The sequence below is a fragment of the Lepus europaeus genome, chromosome 7 (genome assembly GCF_033115175.1).
Source record: "Lepus europaeus isolate LE1 chromosome 7, mLepTim1.pri, whole genome shotgun sequence".
Lineage (NCBI taxonomy): Eukaryota > Metazoa > Chordata > Mammalia > Lagomorpha > Leporidae > Lepus > Lepus europaeus.
Genome location: NC_084833.1, coordinates 88,567,780 through 88,595,551, shown reverse-complemented (window position 1 = coordinate 88,595,551; position 27,772 = coordinate 88,567,780). Strand labels below are relative to the sequence as shown.

General features: G+C 36.1%; 1 protein-coding gene across 1 annotated transcript in view; it reads right to left on the bottom strand.

Annotated features, from left to right (window-relative positions):
- Window positions 1-27,772, bottom strand: part of CNTN5 (contactin 5) — a 549,774-nt gene that overhangs the window by 499,730 nt on the left and 22,272 nt on the right. The window contains exons 2-5 of the mRNA XM_062197592.1: window positions 26,157-26,240; window positions 22,386-22,607; window positions 7,209-7,332; window positions 6,907-7,082 (exon numbers count right to left, since the gene is read on the bottom strand). Of these exons, the coding sequence (XP_062053576.1) occupies window positions 6,907-7,082; window positions 7,209-7,332; window positions 22,386-22,607; window positions 26,157-26,240 (606 nt within the window). The remainder of the gene's footprint in view (window positions 1-6,906; window positions 7,083-7,208; window positions 7,333-22,385; window positions 22,608-26,156; window positions 26,241-27,772) is intronic.

Genomic DNA, 27,772 nt, shown 5'->3' with positions numbered 1-27,772 from the left:
TTTAGTCATCTGAGGAGTGAACAAGCAGACAGAAGATCTTTTTGTGAATATCTCTCCCTCTCTTCTGCTGCTCTGCCTTTCAAATAAACAGTGACAACAGCATCCCATATGGGTGCCTGTTCATGTTCTGGTCACTCCACTTCCAATCCAGCTCCCTGCTAATGGCCTGGGAAAAGCAGAAGACAGGCCAAGTATTTGGGTCAGTAGCCACCCACATGGGAGACCTGGAAGAAGATCCTGGCTCCTGACTCTGACTGGCAAAGCTTTGGACTTTGCAGCCATCTGGGAGTGAACCAGCAGATGGAAGATCTCTCTCTTCCTCTATGTAACTCTTTCAAATAAATAAATCTTTTTAGCAACTAAATATAAGTCTATCAGATTATCCAGTTATTCTATTTCTTAAAGAAAATGAAATCAATGTATAAAACAGACAGCAGAATTCCCATGTTTACTGCAGCAATATTCATGGTGACAAAGATACAGAGTCAACCTATATTTCCATCAGTGGATGAATGCATAAAGCAAATGTGGCATACATACAGAGTGTGATTTACTTAGTCATAAAAAGACAAAATCTTGACATTTACAACAAAATGGATAGAAATGGAGAACATTACAGTAACTGAGATAAAAAAGACATGGAAAGACCAACACCACATTTTTTTCTCTTTTTTCTTTTTTTTTCTCTCAAGTATAACATACAGATAAGGCAAAAAGTATATGAATGCCATATTACTTGGTATACGTTTATTTATCAATGTTGTGTTCACTGAATTGTACCCCTTACAAACTAATAGGCCCTTCTTTCCTCATTTTGTAATTATTAACATGAATCCCACATTATGTGATATTAATACATCGACCCCTGCTTAAAAATAACATGTATTTTATAAGTGAAATCAATATGCAAAATGTTCAAAATTGTCAAATCTATGTATGCTCACTGAACTCTATTTCATACTTCACTGTATTACTTAAAATATTTTCAAATAAAAAGGTAATATACAATAAATCACAATATAATTATAGTTTCTGAGAGGAAGTGAAAATCAAATGGCTATATCAAAAAGAATTACAATATGTATTTACATTAGAGTACAAAAAGATTGTGTACTACTAGAGTTGAATTAGAGGTATCATCTGTGAAACAAATTTACATTTTACAATCTAACTCATGTTAATTCTGAGTATGCAAGGAATTAATGTAATTAAAACATGTAGAGCATTGCCTGCTACAGAATTAAGCATTCAGTAAACATGAGCGATTAATGTGAATTTGAGACCTTTAAATATTTTTAATCTCTTTCACTAATCCGCTTTATCAACAATGTTATCCTACCCCAAGGATCTGATATGCACCTCTGGCACCTACATTTAATTCTCTAACATTATGGTCATTAAAAATAACTGAATCTATGCACAGTTGTGGGGAGTGGATGGTAGGGGATCCACATGTTATCAGTGGAAAGATAAGATGTTTATGGTATATTTCTAGTAAATAAGAGAACAAAAAAGCTAGCATTAGCTTTTCAATAGCCAAAGTTGATAATTTATATATGCATATGAGTAAACTGACTATACCAAAAAATCATGAAGCCATAAAGATATTAAACTTTAGAAAGTTTAGTATTTATATAAATATTCAAGTATATGAAAAATAAACATGATTCTAATATGATATATTAAAGTTATATTATCATTACTGTAGTATATTTTACATGGATAACTTGATTTTAAATATATTATAAAATATATATTATACACATATTACATATTATATGGATTTCTATTTATATAATTAGGAAGGACCCATCCTATGTTTAGTTAATATTGTCCAATAAATTCTAGAATCACATTATTTCAAGCAAAGAGGTGATTTTACAAAAGGCAAAAAAATGTAAAGGCTAAAGATTTTTAAATTATGATATAATAAAAATGAGGTTCAATTGTGAAAGAGACCCAGACTGTTGAATGGGTCTTGTGCTTGAAAGAGACATGCAAAATTCAGATGATGACTCAGAAACTGACTTCTGATGGAGAAATATGGTTTTTCTATTAGACATAGATTGATCACAATAGCTATATTATAGTGCATAAAATGTACTTTTTTTTTTTTTTTTGACAGGCAGAGTGGACAGTGAGAGAGAGAGAGACAGAGAGAAAGGTCTTCCTTTGCCGTTGGTTCACCCTCTAATGGCCGCCGCGGTAGTGCGCTGCGGCCAGCGCACGGCGCTGTTCCGATGGCAGGAGCCAGGTGCTTCTCCTGGTCTCCCATGGGGTGCAGGGCCCAAGCACTTGGGCCATCCTCCACTGCACTCCCTGGCCACAGCAGAGAGCTGGCCTGGAAGAGGGGCAACCGGGACAGGATCGGTGCCCCGACCGGGACTAGAACCCGGTGTGCCGGCGCCGCAAGGCGGAGGATTAGCCTGTTGAGCCATGGCGCCGGCAAAATGTACTTTCTATAGGATCATCTTACAGTATATGATAGAATAAATATATAAAAGATGAAAATACTTGTATAATTAAATTATTGTGAACAGAATAACTCAAAGTTATTATAACTCATAAAAGCACATCTCAAGAATAAGAGAGTGGTTAGTGGGGTGTGTGTTTGATGTAGCAGTTGTATTGTCACTGGAAAGCCAACATCTCGTGCCAGAGTTCCCTGTTTCTAGCCCCTGCTCTATTCCCTATTTAAACTTCCTGCTGATGCTTACCCAGCAAAGTAGCAGGTGATAGCTAAAGCAACCAGGTCTCTGTCATCCATGTGGCTGAACTGAATTGAATTCCTGGTTCCGACTTTAACCTGGCCCAGCCCTGGCTCTTGACAAATGGAAGATCTCATTTGTCTATGTCAGTGCCTGTCTTTTGCCTTTACAATAAATTTTTAAAAAGCACTTAAAATAGTTTAGAAGTATTAATTAAAAATTTTTAAATTATTTTGATAATTTACAATTTTTTAAAATTTATTTGACAGGTGGAGTTATAGACAGTGAGAAAGAGAGAGACAGAGAGAAAGGTCTTCCTTCTGCTGGTTCACTCCCCAAATGGTTGCTACGGCTAGCGTTGTGCCAATCTGAAGCCAGGAACCAGGTGATTCTTCCTGGCCTCCTATGCAGGTGCAGGAGCCCAAGCACTTGGGCCATCCTCCACTGCCCTCCCGGGCCACAGCAGAGAGCTGGACTGGAAGAGGAGCAACTGGGACTAGAACCTGACACCAATATGGGATGTTGGCGCCACAAAGCAGAGGATTGACCAAGCGAGCCATGGCACCAGCCCCAACAAATTTGGTTTAAAGCTAAGATATTTAATATACTCATGTATTATACTGAAACATTTAATTAGTGTTTAGCAAAACTTGAATAAATGTTTTAGCAATCATCTAAATTTACTAACTATATTAAAATTTGAAATTCCAGACATATAATGAATACTTAAAAGCTTAGAGAGTGGCAAAAATGATTTAAAATGTATAAACAGGAGTAAGTGGTCATCCACAAAATCACTGAAGACATTTAGCATTCTATCGACAAAAATGAGTGGCTTTCTTATGTATATATGAATATGGACATAATAAAATCAAGATACAAAGAAAAGTTGCCACCAAGTTTTTTATCTTTAATTTTTAAAGGGATTTATTTATTTATTTAAAAGGCAGAGAGCCACAGATAGAAATATCTAACATGCTCAGGTTCACTCCTCAAATGCTTGTACAGCCAGGACTGGCCCTGATGAAGCCAGTATCTGGGAACTCTACCAGCTGTCTCAGGGTGTTGGCAGAAACCCAGGGACCTGGACCATCATGTACTTTCTGCTCGGCGCAATAATGGGAATCTGGCCGGCACCGTGGCTCACTTGGCTAATCCTCTGCCTGCGGCACCAGCATCCCAGGTTCTAGTCCCGGTTGGGACTCTGGATTCTGTCCCAGTTGCTCCTCTTCCGGTCCAGCTCTCTGTTGTGGCCCGGGAAGGCAGTGGAGGATTGCCCATGTGCTTGGGCCCTGCTCCTGCATGGGAGACCAGGAGGAAGCACCTGGCTCCTGGCTTCAGATCGGCACAGCACGCTGGCCGCAACGTACCAGCCGTAGCAGCCATTTGGGGGGTGGTGAACCAATGGAAAAGGAAGACCTTTCTCTCTGTCTCTCTCTATCTAACTCTGCCTGTCCAAAAATAAATAAATAAATAAATAAATAAATAAAATTATAGGAATCTGGATCAGAAGTGTGGAGTAAGACTTGAACTAGGCAGGCCAATATGGAATGTGAGAATCCAAAAGAATGGTTTAATCCACTGAGCTACAACACTTGATACAGGTTCAAGTTTCTAAATTTCACTTACCCATTCACGTCCTTTTATAAGACCCTTTTCTTTTTTCTCCCTAACTTTTTTTTTTTTTTTTTTTTTTTTTTTTGACAGGCAGAATGGATAGTGAGAGAGAGACAGAGAGAAAGGTCTTCCTTGTTGCGGTTGGTTCACCCTCCAATGGCCGCTGCGGCCAGCGCATCGTGCTGATCCGAAGCCAGGAGCCAGGTGCTTCTCCTGGTCTCCCATGAGGTGCAGGGCCCAAGCACTTGGGCCATCCTCCACTGCCTTCCGGGGCCATAGCAGAGAGCTGGCCTGGAAGAGGGCAACCGGGATAGAATCCGGCGCCCCAACCGGGACTAGAACCCGGTGTGCCGACGCCGCAAGGCGGAGGATTAGCCTGTTAATCTACAGCGCCGGCCTCTCCCTAACTTTTAACCTCATTTCTTCCCCTAATTCCCATACTACCCGGATTCCCAGAACCTCACAACATCCATACTCCTACTTAGATATAATAAATGTATTTCTGATCAAATATTAATCTCTCTACATATAACCCATAGTTATATTTTTCCCCCAAAGATCAAAGGTGGAAAAACAGTGGCGTTAGACCTAAAGTATAAACACAGTGGCCTCTAGGCTTTGAAGTAATTCCAAGACAGAAGAGGCCCTCTCTACCTGAGAAACTGAGTATTTGCCTCAAGCAGATCCCTTTGGGGATCCTATGCCTATCTTCCTCACCGTCTGAGTTGGGTGCTTTGTGAAGGCAGAAGGGCACCATCGGAAGATTCTGTCAAGGAATCCATATGACCGCTTAAAATGCTGAAGTTAGAAATAAACAACATTGCTCTAACCAAGTGGAGCACAGCCTTATGCTGTACAGGTAAGGTAGATTAGACTGTTTCTCATAGTTTCTCACTGTAGTGTAAATGCGAGTACCAAACTGCTCCCTTCAGATCAGGCTGAGCATCTGATCAGTGACTGGGCTTGACTGCCACTGGTCTTTGCAGGAAGGCACAATCATGTGGACAACCGGGATCTCCCAAAATTGATTACTACACTAAAGCATTCAGAGAAGAAAAAAAAAAAAAAAAAAAAAAAACTTGGTACAATTTTCTCCTATTAGGGGAAATATATACTACACAGGCTATTGCTAATTGGTATACTTGTGTCAGACATTATAGATAAAGATATAAGCTTATGTATTTGTATATATGTTCCCTGGACTTGCTATAGCTGTCATGAAAAGACCGCTCTATTGAATACAGGAGCCATTTGTTTATTAAGTTACTTTGTAAAAGCACATACTTAAAAGTATTAGTTTCCGTGATAAGTCATGTAATATTTTACAAAAAAAAAGTGGTGTATTTAGTATGTTATGTTGATGTTTATAAACATACCCATATGAACTCCTGAGACAAATATTTTTAAAGATAATATTTAGATTTTTTTAGGATCTAGCTTAATGTTTTCCAAATTAAATTCATTATAAATCCTTTTTCATTTCTCTTTCTCCTTCACACTTCTATAATAGTGAGCCTGGATTCTGAGTTAATTATAAGTGATACATGAGAAAGATTATATAGAGAAAAATCAATTATTACATTCTTGAGGGAATTTTTTAAAATGAAAACCATTTTATGACAGCTTATGCTGTCAACAAAGTTACATGTATTAAAACAATATTCCTGACCTTTCTATTGTGTAGAAATTATAATCCACAAGAATTCATATTCAAGTAAGATTATTTACTAAGGATTAATATATTAAAGTTTTTCATCTGGTAGCCTTGCCTCAATTTGGTGTAAACCTTCATCATATATGAAATTCCAGAGATCTTAAGAAGTCAATATATTAAGTTAATGAGATACACAATCCACTTTAGAAAATGTTTATATTCCAGTCTCTATATGTTCATATCTCTTAATGATGGAAATACATATTATGAACTATGTCACTGGTAATTTTGTTGTGCAAACAGCATGGGATGTACTTAAACAAACTAATATAGTTATGATATCACTAATTTTGGGAATTCCAAAGTTAGTGTGTATGTCATCTGTGAGTTCATAGATTAAAATGTAACTATGTGGGGCATAATACATAAAACATTACATATGATATATTTTCCAACAAAACATTGGAATTCCTGGGAACTACAGTTACAATCTGAAATTTTAGTATTTCAGGGACATTGCTTTAGTTAACTAAGAACAGGTATAATATTTAGAACATATTCTGAAGAATCTATAACAAAGAGTAACTACTATAGGCAGCAAATAAAAGCAGAAAAATAGGTATTTTTCAAAAGCAGACAGAGAATGAGATTTCAAAAGATATTGAATCCTAATACTTTATCTACACTCATGAGTAGAGTTTAACTTCCCATACAAGTATGTCAGGTATTATTTTATGAGAGGAAAAAATCCCTTCAAGTAATTTCAAATTCTCCTACAAATAATTACATGGCTTCCATAGCTCTCCTCCTTATCATGATTTTACTCCTACTTTTTGAGATTTTAAGCTTTTCCTAACTAAATTTAAAAGTACAATTATAACACTGTATGCATATATATGGAAAAAAATCATGTACTTATTTACTTACAGGCAAACTGAAGTATGGCTTCTCTACTAAGAATACTTCCGAAAGTGTTGGTTGCTAAACATTGATAATGACCAGCATCCTTTGCTTCACTTGGGTTGTTTATGATGAAAGTACCTTCTATCAAACTATAGCGATAGTCATTCTCCAAATCTATTTCTGTTCCATTTCGAAGCCATCTGAGGAAAAAAGTCAGAAGACAAATATGTAAAAATTACTTGACATTACGAAATTCCATGCATGTGTCAGAATCTCATTAATGGAAATTATCTCAGAGCTTAAGAAAAATGATGGTGAATTTCTACCTGTAACTGGGAACTGGGTTGCCACGACTTTCACAATTCAATGCCACCTTCTTTTCATCAGAATCAGTTGGGAAAATGATATCATCTGGTTCTTGCACAAACACTGGCCCATAGTCCACACTTTCTGTAAGGATCAGAAAGGATATATTTAAAAATTTCTCAAAACATTTGGTTTTTGGCTTTTTTTTTAGTTTTGGCTTTATTCCTTCACTATATTAATAATTTAAATTCTTGCACTTTATTTGTAATCAACAGACAATTTTCCAAATGAAGATGTAGCTAGGAAATTGCATTGTTTAAGTAAGTTTTAGGGACCTACAGAGACGTTTTTTATTAATTAAGAGTGTTTGTAAACATGTGATATATATCAACAGAAAAACAAACATCCCAAACAGTAAGTATATATTTAATATATACCTTTGTTTCATCTTCTAAAGCATAAATAAGGAAAATAATTCTACACATATACATTTTTTTTGACAGGCAGAGTGGATAGTGAGAGAGAGAGAGAGACAGAAAGGTCTTCCTTTTTTTCTGTTGGTTCATCCCCTAATGGTTGCTGTGGCCGGCATGCTGTGGCCAGCGCACCACGCTGATCCAAAGCCAGGAGCCAGGTGCTTCCTCCTGGTCTCCCATGGGGTGCAGGGCCCAAGCACTTGGGCCATCCTCCACTGCCTTCCGGGGCCATAGCAGAGAGCTGGCCTGGAAGAGGGGCAACCGGGACAGAATCCAGCGCCCCGACCGGGACTAGAACCCTGTGTGCCAGTGCCGCAGGTGGAGGATTAGCCTAGTGAGCCACGGCACCGGCCTACACATATACAATTTTAATAATTTTTGTAAAACTATTAAAATGCTTAAAGTAACATATAATAAAGAAAAATGATGTGTTAATACTGTCTAACTGCTTGACAGCTACGGATATGGAAATGTTGATCCTTACGTGTTCCTTTCTTCACACATTTCACTCAAGCACTATTTCTTCAGTGCTAACAATGTTGAGTATTGAGAAAGAAATGATGCAGGATCAGCGCTGTGGTCTGGTAGGCTAAGCCTCCGCTTGCGGCGCTATCATCCTATATGGACTCCGGTTTGTGTCCCAGCTGCTCCTCTTCTGATCCAGCTCTCTACTAATGGTCTAGGAAAGCAGTGGAAGTTGGCCCAAGTGCTTGGGCCACTGCACCCACTTGGGAGACCAAGAAGAAGCTCTGGGCTACTGGCTATAGATTGGCCCAGCTCCGGCCATTGTGGCCAGTTGGGGAGTGAACCAGTAGATGGAAGATCTCTCTCTGTCTCTCCCTCTCTCTATAACTCTGCCTCTCGAATAAATAAAAGTTTTTTAAAAAGAAATTTTGATTTGCAAACAAATACATTTCTATAATGTAGATACATCCTCAAAAAAATCAAATAATTGAATTAAAATGTCAAAACTCTATGCATTGTGTTTAGTCACTATGTAAATATAGTAAATAAGGAGATCAAAATACAAAACGCATTAAAAGGGTAGACAAGTGAGAAGAGAACTAAAACTTACCACCTATTCTATGGAGATAGTAGATTCTATTTTACCTAGTTTGTTTATACTCAGAAAACTCCTATGACAATGATAATTTGAAACTAATAAAGTCATGGGAAAAGTGGGAATAAAAATGGACCTCAAATGTCAGCATGGACAAGAGTTTTGGAGTTAGACCTGAAAAATGATTCGCATATATGCTTGTGGGGCATACACTAGCCTGCGAGTGATTAAGAATTTAGAGCATCGTGTGCATATCTAGCATCCTGAATGAATTTTGAATTGGGAAAAAAGTAAAACTTTTGACTGATTTTTATTAATCATGAATGTCACTACATAATGGCCTTAAATCAAGGTCTCTCAACCTCTACACAAGTGACTTTTTGAGACTGGTGTTCTTTGCTGTGAGGGGCTGTTCATATAACATCTGTTGCAAGATGTTTTAACAGCAGCCCTGGACCCTGCTCATTAGATTCTAGTATCACCCTTCTCTAATGTGTAAGAATCAAAATAGTCTTGAGCACTGTTGAATGTTCCCTAGGATCAAAATGACCTGCAAACCACTGATTTTCCTAACTGCAGATTTGTATTTCAGGAAGACCTATTTCCAGTATTTGTGTTAAATAGAGGTTTACATCCCCACAGAATAACCACAAAAGAATATCAAGAAAGAAGTATCAGGGTGAATGCCCCAGAAACACATATTACTGGAACATATGTAGACCCCATAATTAGAAGAATGGGTTCAGAGTAAATTGACTTGGTTTCTGCAAGTGTATTCAAAGTCCCTTAACTCAAGCAAAGAAAAACAAAAGTGGTCATAGTATTCTAAACATTTACCAAATAAAATTTGAACACTCAGAGTAGGCATACACTGACAATATTTTCTGAGCTCTGCTAAACTAGCTGAAATGTTTTATGCTACAAGAAACTATAACATCAAAATAACCAAAATGTGGTTCTGTAAACCAAATTATTTCACTTTCACTTAACAAGATAAAGGAAAACAAATTATTTGATAAATAATTAGAGGAAATAGTTTTTAAAATTTTGTATTTGTTGTTGCATAATAAATTTATAAATATTTAGAACATATAAAACCTTATCAAACAGAATTGCACACTCCAGTAGTGAAAAAAATAATTATTCCTGGCTTGAGACATAAAATATGATCATTTAAATTTATGTATAAAATTAACATGTGATAAATACATTTTATATCTTTCTATAACAAAAAAACTCTTGAATTTACAATCAGACACACATAAGTTTAAATTCTACTGCTATCATTTTATAGTCATGAGTCAAAAACTTCAATAGTCTGCTATTAATTTATTAATTGTAGACAATTCCCCTTGCATTACATTATAAATGACAATTAATATTAATAATTATAAATGCCTTTATATCAAAAGAACTAAATAATAGCTTATGTCTAATAACTAACACTTATTTATGCCATAATTACTAAATATCAGACATCATGCTCAGTATTTTCATGCACAATATTATGTGATAAAAAAACCACTGGCAAAAATTATTCCTCCATTTTAGAGATGAAAAATACTGAGGCTCAAAACCAAAAACTGAATCTGTAATGGCACACCTGGGATACAGATCCGGAGAGGATACATTCTAGAACTTGACTACTGTCCTGGCTATGGGTACAAATATTTCTTCACTTTTTCTTTGCCTTCTCGTCTGCTTATCTTTGTTCTCTTTCTCTTTCCCCTCCTCTGCTCCTTTACATTCTTTCCTCTTCCTCCTCAACCTGCCTTATTGCTTCTTTCTCACCCTTCCTTTTGTCCTCTCCTTTTCCTTTTTTCTTATGCTGTAACCACTATATTAATATCCCAATATCCACAAAGCATGTCCACATAGATAACTAGATAAATAAGTCTCAATTTCTTGCATTCCAAGTATTGTGTTCTGAAAATTGTCAAAACAAGGTAAGAGAAAGTAGAGTTTCTCTCTTGGGTCCCTCCCTCAAAAGGAAGACAGCTGTCATGTCCTGAGGACTCTTGTTCCAGCTGTGGAAAGGCTCAAGAGATGATGAACTGAAATGTCTACCCTGATCAAAAGCAGCAAGGATCCAAAGCCTAAAAACCACAGGAAAGAGCTTTTCAGCTGGACTTTTCCCTCGCTCCAGTTGTCAAATGAAAATAACGATGAAATCAAAAGCTTGATTGGAAGAATGAGACACAGTTACTCAGCTCAGCCACTCCCAGATACCAGAGCCACAGAATCTGTGGGAGATGCTCATCAACCACTTATACACTTCCTACGTGACTTGGAAGGAAATGTATTTAAGAAACCTAGTGTTATGAAATCTGTGTACTTTACAGGAAAAATAATGGATCATAAAAGTGTCATCTACAAAGAATGATACTTGAGAAAATGTAAATGTTTAAGTTTCATTGTAATCCTGTCAAAAGACCATAAACTTGTAAGGATCATCTTCCATCTGTTTTAATCATCTTTTCCATACAAGAGTTTCCAGGCTTAGCTAGATCACTTCTAGTAATCCATGAGGTCATTACAAATTATTTTTATTATTGGGATTACATTAATTTTTTTTCTTAAAATAAAAATAAAGCTATGCCTTAAATGAAGACATATTCTCACCCCATTCTAGTCCATAATAAATATATTTTACTCAAACATTTTTGATAATTAAGTTGACTTGCCCAGCAACAATAACTTTAATGTACTGAAATGGACATTGATATTGCAATGTGCAAACTCTACTAAGAATATCTTATGTTCCAGTGATAGAATAGTATGAAGAACAAGGAATTCCCACAGTAATTCTTAAACTTTCAAATCTATTAATACACAACTGTTTCTCTGGAATCAATACAATTAGCCTCCAACAATTTTAGCCAAAAATGACCAATAAATGAAGTGTTATCATAAAAGTCTACTTAAATTTGTTATCAACGTGACAAGCTACAGTGAAACTTTCATGTTTTCAGAGTGCAAAGTTATATAGGTTTTCATTACTCTTGTGTGATAGGGATAGGAAAAATGCTCATTAATCCCATTTTCTCTTCTTGGGCACACTGGAACACTTCCTTGGCCCCTCTAAAGGTTGGCCTGGAATGAAACAACTTGGTTCTGAACTGAAATAATGTATATTGAATCCAGAACTAGCTACAAAATGTCATGCATGATGTTCCACTCTCCTTGTCTTCATTTATGAATTGGCTGAAGAAAGGGGAAGATGCCAAGAAAACCTTAATAGATAAAACGAAATAATAAATTTACTGAACCTGGGTCTCAACACTTCACATGAAAGACAACTCATTGTAAAACCGAGAAAAATGTAATGTGATTAAGAAACATGTTATTGTGTTAAAGAACAGCTTTTGGGGAATAGCAGGTAAAACTGCCACCTGTGATGCAGGCATCCTGGGTAGGCACTTGTTCAAATACTGGCTCCCCACTTCAGATCCAGCTACCTGCTAATACCTAGAAAAAGCAGAAGTGCTTGAGCCTCCACCACTCTCACAGAAGACTCAGATGAAGCTCCTGGCTTCAACTTTGTCTAGCCTGGGCTGTTTTGGACATCTGGGCAGTGAACCAGCAGATGGATGATCTCTCTCCCTGTCTTTCCCTCTTTCCTTCTGTAACTTTGACTTTCAAATAAGTAAATAAGTAAGTCTTTTTCCTATAAAAAGAAAGTTTATTATAGCATCCAGGATTTTTAATACAGACTAATGCTACATGATAAAATTACTTTCAAATGATCAAACATCTTTTTATATGGAAGCAGTATTCATTGAAGTATGGATTATCACTAGATTACAGGTTCCTGCCTTCATTAATTCTCTTAATTCACTCTCTCTAGTTACTACTTAGCTGAACTACGTCCCCAGTTCAGGGGTCTGTGATGCTATTTATTCAGTCAACCTTAGATATAGCTTTACCAGTTATAATGTTCCAATTTTTAAAATTGTCCTTCTAATTAATCTTTGAGTTTGAACACTTCTTCATCATATCCCCATGTCCATCGGAAGGTAGAGATATGTGAAGGGCAACTCCTGCTCTGGACAGCTTTGTTTACATCAGGAAAACAAGACATTCCCTAGGATCATCTAAATTGTTGAGACAGGCTGTGGTCTTGGCTAACCTTCCCTTTTTTCATCCCAAACCCTTAGTAACAATGCCAATCCTTCCTAGTCCTTGCAAGTCTAGAAAAAGAATATGTACCTGGGGAAAAATTGCTGCACATCCATTTCTCAAATTCTTTTCATAACAAAAATTGTATACTCTCCATTTATGGCAATTAAATTAATGATTATTCTAACATACCTGCACGTGAATGTTTTTAATTAATTAAAAGACCATATAAAAGGGAAATAATTTATCATAAACCATTTTATTTAATAAATTCTCTGTAAAAATTATAATAGAAGACACGAAGAAGTAAGCCAAGATTTAGTTTTGTTTATAAAATTCTTATGAATGTAGCTGCTACAAATGCACATTTAGCCAGGTGTGTGTGCTTGTGACTTCATCATGAGTGTCATCAGTGTTAGGTAATGTGATTTTCCAAATGACCAACAAGTTTTGGTAAATCTCGGAACAAAATGAAGTTTAATCTTGTAATTTGCACAGCTTTTGCATTGACATATCCATTACATTTAAAAATCCTGTGCATGTAATGTAATGCCAGTTAAATTCTTTTCTCGGATAATTATAGAGAATTTTCACTCATGAGAATGTGAGAGTGTCTGGCATGACATTTAAGAGTCCGGTGCTTTATAATTATAGGTCATTTAGCTTTCTTGGTCTCCAGTCTCTAAATTAAAGTGGCAGCTTTGAATCACTGAGACAAACAATAGGACTCTCACACTTCTGAAGAAAAGGTCGTAATTTCTAAGCAGCCCTGGGCAAGAGCCGTAGAGAGCGCCATGGATGCCTACAGTTAGGCTGCTGTGGCAGGAGTCTTCCAGGAGAGATTCTGAACAGGAAGATCAAGCTCTACCATGCATTAGGACTCTACAGGCCTATCTGTCTTTCTCCAAATGGACTCTGGAATGTGTTATTTTGTGATGGAAACAGTTTCCCCTGTCCTGTCCTAGGATCAAGTTAGTAACTGTCTACAACTCCCTTTGAAATTTCTGCCACTTATCCATGGGTTTCCCAGATACTAACTTCCTTTCTGCCAATACAGTAAATTATCACCTAATTTGAGACTCCTATAGCCAGGCTCTCTAGGGTTGTTTTTCCTTGGTGTTGGATCATTGTGTTTTTAATTGTTTCCATGGTCATGACCCAGCATTATCAATATTCCATGGATTATAAACCTGCTTTCAGACATAAACCTTCTTTTAATCAACCACTTCTGTGCCTAATGAGATTTTACTATTGTTCACAGCCCTTGTCTATACTGTTGAGGAACAGTGTTGCTTTTTCTTCTTACATTTTGTTAAATTCTTTACTTAGTGGGAGTTAATCTTATGATTATAAAATAAATGGAAAGTTTGTCATTGCAAAAATTAAAAGAAAGGAAGAAGGAAGGAGGAGGGAGAGTGGGAGCAGGCAGGAAGGAAGGTGGGGTGGGCAGCTATGTCTATGTTCCTAAACATGGATATATAAAATATATGAAATTTGCATTGTATAAAAAATTTTTTAAAGACTATCTAATACCAGGTCCTAATCTTCCCACTGATTACATCTAGTGAATGGGTCTGTCTAGTTTACTCATATAATATGACGTAAACCTGGCAAGACATTTCAGTCTATCAGTGATATATAATTACAAGAAATAGCCATCATAAAACGTACAGAGAACCAATACAGATACTGGCTGCTTGGACCAAATAAGCCTCGTGCAGAGGCCCCAACAGTGTAGAAGGGAGATATGTTATTGTCATCTTCCTATCCTCTTGCTACTTCTTTCTTCAAGTCAATTATGCCTTTCAGTGATTTTATGATTATTTTAAGTCTGGGTGTTCAGAACTAGATCAGGCAACTGCTAGTAGAAGGATTCCACTGGTTAATGGAGGCTTATGGCTAACTTAGATACAATTTCAGACTCCTTAACACGAAGTATGCCTATCTATAATTTCATTGCAATCATTTGTGTTTAGCTACAAGAATATATTATATATGGTTCTTAAAACACAAGAAAACATGTTGTTTCTTCTTCTTATGCCATTGAACCAGTTTCCATAATATGGAAGGTACTTCCACACATCCAGTACATTTTAGACACAGTATCACTTCTTCAGTGTTGCTTCTCCTAATTATACAATTCAGGGTGAATTAGATGCCATTATTCTTCTACACTCATATAGAATCCTTAACATACTACTGAAAAGATAATTACTATAACACTGTATGGGAAATTTTTTATATATGTATGTTTTTCTCTTTCAAATATTGTGAGCACATGAGTCAATAGGTCATTAAACCATCTCAGCTAGGGAAGATGAAAGTAGGCAGAAACAGCTTACTGGTTGTAAACAAATCAATTGTTTCTAGGCTCAAAGAATAGAATTCATTATCATCAATGGTGCTGTGGTACCTCAAAATGATAACAAAAGAACTGTTTCTCATCAAGAGGTACCGAGGACCAGGTGTCAGTGACCACAAATGGGTTAAATACAAGAAGAAATCAAAGAAGGAGGGAAATAAATTTAAATGTTTCCATATTCATATGTACCTGCAAAGCACCCAAAATTTGAACATAGATAAAGACTACTCATGTTGAAAAAGATATTAAAGTGAATAATTTGACTCAATATCTAATAAAATTTAAGTTAAAAATTCATTTTAAATTCTTGCCCAAACCAAGACTTGTTACAAATACGTTTAGGGTACTCAAAGACAGAAATTGAAGCAGTAGATTTCCTTAAAATTAATAAGAGATTTTAAAACACAAAAGAGATAAAAATAAAGAGATGAATATAAAAAAGAACTGAGCAAAAATGTTAAAAATAAAACAGCCATTAAAATGCACCTATTGTAATAAAATGTAGAGACTAAAAGGTACTTAAAGGATACGAAGGATAAAATTATATGTGTATATATATATATTTATATGTGTGTGTTTGTGCATGTGGTGTGTGTGTGGTGTGTATTAGACACACCTACATACCCTCCCAAAACAAAAAAAAAGTAATATGTATAGAAACAATTTTTATAGGAAATAGAGAATTTTGCACTTCTGAAAATAGATACTATCTTCCTTTTGTAATTGTTTTGCAAATAGTGGGCAATTGAATAGATATATTCACTTAGAGACTTCAAAGTAGAAGTACAAAATATCACGAATTACAAAAGCATTGCCTGCAATGCAGTCTATTTACAGAAGAATGACTCTCTTATTGATAACACATTTCTCACTTGCCACAAGAAAGGTCAGCATATATAGGAAGCATTAAAGAAAAACCATTACCAATCTAGAAACTTAAAACTCCATTAAAGTATCTATGAATCAAGAGTGAAGAAGAAAAAATATTTGAAACATAAAGACTAAGATAGTTTTCCATAGTGATATATTCATTCTAAAGAATAAGCTTCAGTAAGAAATAAAGTCAAAAGAGAAAAGGATTAGAACTGGAGAAATGATATTGCTGATATTATATATTATAAAAATATAATTAAATATCCCTTTCAGTCATTTTTGTTTATAAAGCAAAAATAACACATGAGAAAACAATAAACACACATATCACATGTGAGAAATTAAAATTATTGAAAAATTTTCCACATGATAAATTTCTTAAATAAGTACATTAAAGATAAGAACTAAAAGAGTAGACTAAGTTCACGCTAATTGCTAAAATTCAAAAGAAAACAAACAGCCAAAAAAAAAAAAAATCGGAGAGCAACATAGAAAATGTGATCTATCTATTTAACAAAAGAAAGAAGAAAAAAAATACTATCCTAAAAAGAGTGTGGCAGATATTGACTAGTTTTATCCAAACTTTTTTCCATTTTCCTTTTAAACACAAAACTTATATTTACAAGTAATTTTTACATATTTTTCAAGTGATTTTTTTCCTAACACAGTATCTACCAAAATAACACAGTATCTACAAAATAACAATAGACAAAATAACAATAGACAAAATAACAAAAGACAAGGCTACATGAGCAAGAATGAACAGAAATAACAGACAACTGAATACAGTCATGAGGCTCTAGATATAGCAGCCAACAGTCAAAGGCCATATATTGACTCTGTTTTCTATGTTACTATTTTATCTTAATAAATAAGCTGTTTACCTAATCTTTATTTTTACCTTTCTTTTATGAGACATAGGAATAAATAGCAAAAGAACTAAAAATATTTATGGCAAAAAGTAAATCAAGTTTTTGAAATATTTGTAAGTATACAAGAAAGTTGTTTTTTTAAGTCAATGGAGAATGTTTCTATTAGTTAAGAAATTGTACTCCAAAATTAGAAAAATAAATGGAATACAATCAGATCTTTCTTTTATGACATATGCAAAATTAATTTTATGTAATTTTAACATATAAGCATGAAAATCAAAATTCAGTGTTAGAAGGAAATGATGATTCAAGTTAAGAAAGCCTTCTAATTAAAACACAAAAAGGCATAGACTACAAGGGAAAGTATTGCTACTTCTGATTCCATTAAAGTTAAAATAAAAAGCTTTTGATCATCAAAAGACACTACTGAGAAAGTAAAAAGAAAAACTAAGTACTGAGAGATCATATTTGTAATGCATTTAACAAAGTACTGACAACTTGATTTGTAATTTTTCTGCAGATGAATAAAAAGACAAATGTGTTAATAGAAAAATAGACAAATATGAGTAAGAAATATACATGTGAGGAAAATAGAATGTATGCCATTCACATAATAAAGCTTCAATCTCACTAATAAAGGAAATGTAAAAGAAAACCACAATAAAAAGACATACTATACTTAAGAGATTGACAAAAAAATTACATGTTGATGACAACATGGAGAAATATGAGCATTTATACATTATTGGTAGAAGTGTCAATCACTTCAGAAAGCTATTTAACAATATCTGAAAAAAATCACACTTGTATATATCCTTTATTACAAAAATTACACTTCTAAAACACACATAGCACAACTGCCAGTGAGGTGTGCAAAAGAATATTCATATAACACTGTAACAGCAGAAAATTATAACTAAAATATACAGCTATCAAAGAAAGCTGGTAAATGATGCGACAGTCATACAATGCTATGTATGATTTTCAGGAAATGAACTTAGAACTGCAAGAAAGATGAGTCTCAGGGAGGTAATGAAGATTAAGATGGGTTATAATTAATATACACAGCGTCATTTACATAAGTATAGGATTAATACCTATACTTATAGAATATAGAATTTCAGATTAGGAAATAATTAAGAATGTGGATTAGTTTAGTATCTTGTTAGGAAAGAGGTGGTGGATATGATTTGAGCAACATATTCAGGAGATTGACAGATTCTCATAAAATTTTTCTTATATTTTTTTAAATTTTTGACAGACAGAGTGGATAGTGAGAGAGAGAGACAGAGAGAAAGGTCTTCCTTTTTGCCATTGGCTCACCCTCCAATGGCTGCTATGGCCGGCGCATTGCACTGATCCCAAGCCAGGAGCCAGGTGCTTTCTCCTGGTCTCCCATGCGGTGCAGGGCCCAAGCACTTGGGCCATCCTCCACTGCCTTCCAGGGGCACAGCAGAGAGCTGGACTGGAAGAGGAGCAACCGGGACAGAATCCGGCGCCTTGACTGGGACTAGAACCCGGGGTGCCGGCGCCGCAGACGGAGGATTAGGAGCAGCGGTGCTGGCCATTTTTCTTATATTTTAAATGCTTATTTTCTAAGGTATAATAAAATGAAAAAAGTGTAATAAATTAAATCTAAACTAAAACTAGTGAGAATTCTCTCCTACTTATAGCATTTGCCTTTTTGTTTCAAGTTTTCTTAACAGCCTCTGTTAATGTAACATATAGAACTAACAAGTGGCCTTGTACAGAAAAGAAAACAAAAAGGAACATAATCAAGATTCAGATAAATAAATCTTGTGTGATGATAGGGACTTGCTGCTTAGAAAAGAATACCAACCTACTGAGATGATCATAAGATTGCATAGAAAACTAAAACAAATGAAACATATGAAACTCCAAAGATGAATCTTCTTTAGAAAATACATGAGTATGGTAAGCAAAGTTGAGAGGCTACTCACAGATTGAACAAGCTGTGCGTTTAGTATCTCACATATCTGGTGATCAGGGCACCAGACACTCACTGTTGTTTTTCACAAGGCGGGAGAACAGTCAGGGCCCAGGGTTCTAGACCTTAGGATCTACATATGAACTCTCAGGATCATCAGTAAGATCCAGCGCTTGAGGGTGGTTAAACTGCATGCCTCAGTTACTCATGGGAAGTTGGGCAAGGACCATTTCCTGGGGGCCTCTCAATAGGGAGGCCCTCAGAGCAAACTGACTTGCACCAGCATGATCCAGCCAGTGGGCAAGAGAAGGCAACCAAGGCAGAGGTCAGAAGCCATTGTAACCCTAAGTAGGGTGTCTTAACCCTTTACTTTTGCCATAATCTCTTCTCCAGAGGTAATTTAATAGATTTTGCCCATTAAGAAGGGATTACACCTTAACTGCTGGGCAGCAGGGATCATTGTAAGTCATTTTATAGTCTATCTACCTCTGATGTCATCATATTTGCTTAAGTTTTTTTTTTAAGAAGTAAAATATCACTAATTAAAGCCATTTAACTTCCCTCTCCTAGTATCATTTCCTGTTTCTATCCTTTGTCTTCATATATAAACATTATAGTCAACTTACAATTTCAAATTCATGTCTTAAAATGCTATTACATACATGTATCCATAAACAATATATTGCATGAATGATATCATATTATTTATAATGTGTTAACTTTCCTTGTTCACTTACCATATTTTGAGGTACATTTCATTTTACATTTAGTCTAATCACTTTAGCAGTTTTAATTTCCATTGAATAAGTAAATATAATTTATGTATCCATTCCCCACCAGTTGGACATCTGAGTTGTTTCCAATTTATACCGTTACATATTGCAGTAAACACACTTTCTATTTCCTTATAAATGTGTGGAAGAGTTTTTCTAGGTAGTATATCCAGAAGTGGAATTGCTTCCTAAATTGCCCTGCAAACCATGTTTTCACATCTCAGAAAAATTTCAGCTCCATTTGGAGTTCTTCTTGGCTTAGGCAGGAATGGGATGACTTTCTATTCGGGCTCAGTTAGTTTTCTCATTTTTCACAAGAGCATGTCACCCTCAGCTTTACTCTGTATTAAGGCAACGGGAATTACCTGACAAAAGCCATATGTCAGGCTCTTGTCAGGGAGAATGAACTTGAAGTTACATCTAGCCAAGATCCATCAAGCACTCGGATGAGAAAACAATAGTTATAGAAGATTATTTGGAAAATACTCAGATGATCCTTTCTTCCTGATGCTCTAAACTATGGATTAAACTAGATCAGCAGAGGATTTGAATTATATTAAATTGATTCACAGCCTAGAGCCCTGTTACTCGAAGTTTAATCCGCAGTCTGACAGCATCAGTGTCATTGGAAGCTTTTTTTTGTGTGTAAGATTATCTGGCCTCATAACACCTCATGTTCGTATGGGGATCTATAGTTTAACAAGACTCCCAAGTGATTTACATATAAAGATCGAGCAGCACAATTTGAGAGAAGTACTTCTCATTTTGCTGTTGCTGTTTGGGTTTCATCTGCTCTTACTGAAATAGAATAAACTCATTATTATTTATGCTCCAGAGCTAATGTCAGGTCATTCTACCAAATAATAAACTCTTAATCAAGACCCTTCAAATTTATCTGATGTTACTCTCTGGAATAGTTGTATTTCTAATAGTTAACTATTTAAGGTTATTGTTGGAAACACCGTGAAGTATGTAACTGACTAGACTTTTTCTTTGACTGCCAATTACTCAAAATGGAACAGTCCCAAACAGGTATATTTGGCAACTACAAAGAAGCTTTAAATTAGTCTCATGTCTGGTTTCCTCTTGTGTCCCAATATTTACTGTATTCTTCATAGTTATGTGTTTTAATTCATACTTTCTATATTTTCTTTTTCATTGTGAACTATAAGAGAATGAAAGAGCAAAAGACTAGTTGTTAGCAAATTACTCCAACTGTAAGAGTGGTTCATAGTTCTGAACACTAGGTACCTTCTACTGGGATTGTGTCCTAGGAATGCATGCATGTAATGCCTAAAGAGAACAAATTGCAATGCATCTGTTGGATTGACTGCAACATTCTATTTAATGCAAAGGGAATTTGTAAACTACTAATTACAAATAGTTTTAAAAATCAGACATTGTTAGGGCACAACCACTCTTCTTAAAGTTTAAATGCCATCACTATGAGATGTGGCTTTATGTAACAACTGGAATAATCATGAAGAATGAGTTTCTCTGTGCCTGGCACCACAACCTAATTTGACATTTCTAGACACTTTCCAAGTAGTTCGGTCCTTGCAAAATGTCATTTTGAATGTTTAATCATTCAACAATCATAACTGAAATGTAGCCCAGAGTGTACTGCTTTTAAAATAAGTAGATAGGCAAATGAAAACTGCACAGATTACTAATTCCAAGTATGACCTCGCAAAAGATGCGTATCTGCCCCTAAATTGAAATATCTGTAAAAGGCAGTGACAATATCCACTTCATATATTTGTTGAGGAGTTGCAGTTAGATAAGCTACAGAAAAAGAGATTACTTTAGAACCTGGCAAGTAATCAGGTGCTATAGGTTTCTGTAACTAACTTTACCTTGTATTTCTGGTATATCCCAAAAAGACAGAGAACATTAGTGTTCAAACCTTACACTAATGGATGCACAGGTGTTCTTAATTTAAGTAAATCTTAGTGTTGGACTTTTAGATTATTTATTTTCCAGTAATAAATAATGACATGTATATACACACACACACACACATATACGTTTGTGTGCTCTATTTATTTCTTTTACAAAACACATGCCTAAAAATAAAGCCACTAGATTGAAAGATATGATGTTTGAAAGCTATTAATATTCATTGTCAAGTTGCCCTTCAAGAAAATTTATATTTGTACTTTCAGTATCTGAATACATTTAATCTTAATTCTATGCCAGGAGTGGTATTGAGTATAATTAAACAGAAAACAAACTTATGACCAGAGTCTTAATATTCCCTTCCCCTTGATAAGCTCTAGACAGTAGATCACCCTGACTATAGTCTTCATTTCTTACAGCGTTTAATTTACAGCACTTAGAAACTTACAATTGCAAATTAATTCTGTGCCCCTCTGAGATGTACATCACATCCCAACCTCTTTCCATTTCATCAACCTAGGGATACCTATCTGAGGGACCTGGGAGCTCTCCAATTGAAAATAAGTTTTCAGCGAATATAGGGTTCTGTGGGATAGAAGCCAAACTTCAATATGCACTATTAATAAACATGGATGGCCTAATCATACTGTGCATTTTTTCCTCCAACATCCTCAAATTTTCCATATCACCCCTTAAAAACTCTGCGGCCTTCTGTTACACAGAAGCTGAGTTCCATGTCTCTCCCCACTGCAATAGTCTTGAATAAACTGTTCTTTGTTTAACTTCATCTGGAGCAATTTTTCTTTGACACTTACCATCCTGTTTGAAGGCATCCGAGGAATGATAAAGATTGATTGGAGAATAATAATGTTGAGCTACCCCTCGCCAGCTGGGTGAGGAAACACTCAGTGTTCCTAATGAAGCGCTGCTGAATCGGGATCTGGTCCTCGAACCCAAGAGAGATGAGGAAGAACTCTTTTTAATTCTTAGCAATGCAGCGTATGAAGTGGGAAGACCAGGAAGAGCTTTTGAATATTCTGTAAAAGAAAAAAAAATAATAAAAAGTGAATTCTTTAGGACACTGCTTTATGTTGTTTCTATGAAAAGTTTTTTCTGAAGACATTAATGGAAACTTCTCTGGTGCTATAGTCAAATTCAAAATGCAGTGAGATAGGGGAAAGTATGGTAATACTTTTAGGTTTTTAGTGTTTTCTGAAAATTCTGTTTGTTATACTGTTGGTCTACTGTAAGAAATAAATAATGACAATATATATGTATGAAAGAAAAAGAAAGAGAAAGCAGGGCAGTGAAAGGGAAAGAAAGTGAAAGGAACCCAAAAGACTTAGGCTTATACTGTTTTTGTAAAAAATATTGGGGCATTTTAAATTTTTTTCTTAATATTTCAATATTCTTTCATATATATTAGATCAGTGGCATCTATTATTTCAGAAGAGGGGTGAAAGACAACATGTTCACAGTCTAAAATTTTAGATTCATACCCATCACTTAAACTTTATCATGCAGAAGATATGCGTCTAATGTGCCACAAATATGTTCACCAGGATGTGTAATTTTTTTCATATTCTTAAAAAGCAGTCAAATTTGTTAAAAGAACATAAAAATCTTAGTTAGAACTTATTTTGTAGGTGTTACATAATTTATATAGCTTAATATTTTTAAGTGGGAATAGTCATACAATTCCTACTTCTTTTGGTTATTGAGAAATGTTCCCATTTTATTTTCATTCTCAAGGTGATTGGCTAGACAAGATCAAACAGGGAATGGAATAGATTCTACTAACTCCTCTTTTATTAATTTATTTATTTTTTATTTGACAGAGTTAGACAGTGAGAGAGTGAGACAGGGAGAAAGGTCTTCCTTCCATTGGTTCACCCCCAAATGGCTGCTCTGACTGGAGCTACACCAATCTGAAGCCAGGCCTCAGGTGCTTCCTCCTGGTCTCCCATGCGGGTGCAGGGGCCCAAGCACTTGGGCCATCCTCCACTGCCCTCCTAGGCCATAGCAGAGAGCTGGACTCGAAGAGGAGCTACCAGGACTAGAACCAGCGCCCATATGGGATGCAGGTGCCACAGGCAGAGGATTAACCAAATGAGCCACAGCGCCGGCCTCTCTACTAACTCTTCTTTACATCCAAAGTAGAGAATAAGTTCAGCACACTGATTACATTGTTAAAAATACAAATATGATGAATTCTCTAGAAAAATTAAGAATGGAATGTTTTTGGCAAATATTAATTGAACTGGACAATTGACAAACCTTGGTAATACTTTTAAGAAAATCATCATTATGTACTCTGAATTGATTCTACAAGTCACATGGAAACTGTTAGAAAACTACAAATTAAAAGAAAAAAAGAAAGGCATTTTTGTTCAAAATGTATGAAGTTTAAACTTAGTGGTTGGTAACTTAAAGAAAACATTATCATAGTAATATTTATCACAATTAAAATTATTTAGAACCATTATATTGGCTTATAAATATATTCTGGAATTCAAGAAGCAATTCTGAGATTTGAAAATAACACTTTAGGCGATAAGCATCAAATTAACATTTTCTGTTCTGTGAAAGTTGTAAATATGAATTCTCTGAAACTCAAAAAGTGTATTTTTAGATGTTTTCCACACTTAAAATGAGCATGATATGTGTAGTCCAAGCCCATCAGGAGTTGTGAAGAGATTCACATCCTTTAGTCTCTGCTGTTCAACCACAAGTCTGGTAAAGGTGGATCAATTTTAACTGAAAATAGCTGTCTTCTCCTGGGAAAACGATGTGAGAACAGATTATGGGGAGATATAAAATCTCTTTTACAATCCAGAATTACATGCAAGTTTTGCTACCTAGAGGTGTAAAGTAATGAAAACAGAATGAGTTTTCCTTTAAGGTGGTTTGGAGCAGGAGTTTCTGAGCATATTTATTTCTCAGTGCTCTTTGTCACTTTGTATTTTAGCCACCTGTCCTGCTCATATATAAAAAAGGAAAAAAGGATTATCCCACATTAGTATTAAAAATTAAAATACAGGATGGGAATGTGCTTTAGAGTTCTTAAAGCCAGATAAAACTAATTACTGTAAAACTAGAAGGACTATAATGAGTTTTTTTTTTAAAGTCCAGAATCATCATCATGGGTATAAATATATACATATATAAATATATGTAAATTATATATATGTAAATAACACACATATATGTAAATCATATATCTTATATCTCAACAAAACAGATACTTGTCCAGTGGTACAGAATTGACAGTCCATAGATGAGCCAAATGTTAATTTGGCCTTGTGCTCTAAGCCAATGCTTCATTTATTATGTAATCACTTTCATCTGTTGTAGTTCATACTCCCTATTAATGTGAACTCAAAACTGTTTCTAGAAATCTATTTATTCATTTGTACAGTCAACACACACATACTGACAATTTTGCTGTTGCCAAATGCTAGGGACACAGAGGTTCATAAGATATTTCTCCAGCCTCCAGGGCATTATAAGCTAGTGGATATAAAAGACAAATATGCATGCAAGTTTAATTCAATCCAATGTAACAGAAAAGTAAATTCAGGGGCCCATAGGCTCCCTGCCAAGATAGGAAATCCACTAATTTAAGTTTTGGGCCATCAGAAAATGCCTTCCAGGGAAACTTCTATCTGAACTGGATCCTGAAAGCCCATTAGTAATTATCTCAGGGAAGACCTGAATAGGGAAGGAAAGATATTCTAGACAAAGGACAGAGAATATCTGAAAACCTGGAAAGAAAAGACTTCATATCATGCTTAATGGATTATAATAGTCAGGAGTCCAGAGTGTGAGGGAAAGGGTGAGTGGACAAGTAAGACTGGATGAATAAACACAGGACCGACAATGAAATGCTCAACTAGTATGTCCCCAACAGGAAAGCCATCACCATTTTAGCATGATCACTCTGGCTAAAGCCAGCTTTGTGTAAAGGCCCATCAGGTAAATCCTCAACCAGCAAGACCTGCATCCCATCTGGGCTGTGGTTCTTGTCCTAGCTGCTCCATCTCTTATCCAGACCACTGCTAAAGGCAAAGGCCTGGGAAAAGCAGCAAAAGATGGCCCACGTGCTTGGACCCCTTCACCCATGTGGAGACCCAGCTGAAGTTCCTGGCTTTGGCCTGGCCCAGCCCTGACTGTTTCAGTCATCTGGGAATGAATCAGCAGGTGGAAGATCTCTCCCTCCCTCCCTCCCTCCCTCCCTCTCTCTCTCTCTCTCTCTGTAAATCTGCCTTTCTAATAAATAAATACATCTTAAAAAGTCTCTCTGGCTGCACTGCAATATTGAACAACACAAAAGGAAGAAAGACTATTCGAGAGCCAAATACAGATGATGATTATTCAGAAACAGGTGATAGTACGAGGGTGCTTCAAAAAGTTCATGGAAAATTCACAGTACCTTTTAATTCCATTTTTCTAAGAACATTCTGAAACTTCAATGAAATTATTAAAGGATTAAATTGGAAGCAGAGAAAGGAAAGTGAGAAACAGCACATGGTCTCCACCACAAGAAGATGGATAAAATGAACAAAGGAAGGTGTGGCCTCTTTCACCATAAGGTGAAAGCTTATGAATGTAGTTTTGAATAGGGATGGGGTCTGAGATGCCTCCGGGGTATTCAGACAGGTTGTAAGATTCTGAAAACAAAAAGGAGAGGCAGGCTCTTGAGAGGGATGAGTGTGTGATAAATGGATAGATTGAGACAGACAGATGGAGCTAGGATAATAGACATGTTTTCATGGCAGTATGTAAAATAAAAAATGGAGGCTTGAAAATTGAGTATTGGGATTATCAGCATTTAAGAGAAAAAGCAAATAGTGGAACCTAGAAAGAAAGAGGGAAAGCAGACAAGGGGGAACGTCACTGAGAAAAAGGGAAGAGAGTCTTTACAGCTCATGGGTCAGTCGGCAGTGTGGAAGATCATTGCAGAGATCAAGGCCACAGAGGCTGGCGCTGAAGAGACAGGGCACCTGGCAGTCCTGAAGCCGCCTGCCTGTTCCAATGGCTGGCTCTTGGAGAGGATGTGAAGTGGAGACAGGGCCAAAATGTGGACTTTCCAAGCTCTGCCGAGTGTCTGGAACCCCCACCCTGCCATTTCCACTCCATTTGCTGTACAGCCACAGGCCTTGGACTGTGACTTCCATCTGTCTCATGGTCCACCTATAACCATCCATTCAGTCTGGTCTTTTCTTCTACCAGGATTATCTTAAACTTCTCATATTTGATGACCTCACGGCAGCCCAACCCCTTTCTTTGACATCTTTAGTTTCTCACTCCTCATTCCCAATTCTGGGCAGCTTTGGCTCCGAAAAAGAGACAGATTAGCAAAAAATACATGAGCAAGTAGTTGTGTTTCATGTGTAGGGCTTTGTCCAACCCTCTGCTCTAAGAGAGGAGATTGGTAACAAATGTGATTCTGTTGAGGGTGAAAACTAATTGTGTGTCCTTCCCACACTGAATTTTAAATAGCATTTACATTTTTGTCCATCTTCTCATTCCATCGCTTCCTACCTAAGGTCTCAACTCTTTCATTACCTACACCCTACTGATCTAAATACCCTTTCACTCTTCTGTGTCTTCCTCTCATTTCCTCCATTGTTTCCCTCTTCAGGTGAGAGTTCATGGTCTGTAACTTTTCTTTAGTGCACCTTCAACACACTGCCCTTAACATCCAGCTGATTTTGTAGTCTACGCTCCCCCACCCCCCACTTTCTAGTTAAATCCCACTATTGACATCCTCTGTATCTGCAGAACACAGAATCACGTTCATGTCACCTCAGTTCATGACATTCTCAAGCGGGCTCTGTAAGCTTCCAGAATAATACTATTGTGTTCCTATAACCTATTCACTCTTATACCCTGAAAAATGAACAATATATATCTTATCTCTATATCTTCAAGTCTACACCTTCTCGACTTTGCTGCTGATGGTACTTCCTTGTTTCTTGAGAAAAAGAAAGTGATCATATGTTCCCACCATTGATATATATTCCCATGTCCCCTGCTTTACTATTGCCTACACGAGTCAAATCATATGAATGAATTGTCTGTACATCTATTAAAGGCCAACTTCTCTGGGTGGGCCTTTAGCCTCGCAGTTAAGAGACTGGTGAAGACTCTTGTGTCTCACATTGGAGTACCTGGGTGTAATTCCTCGTGCTAACTCCCA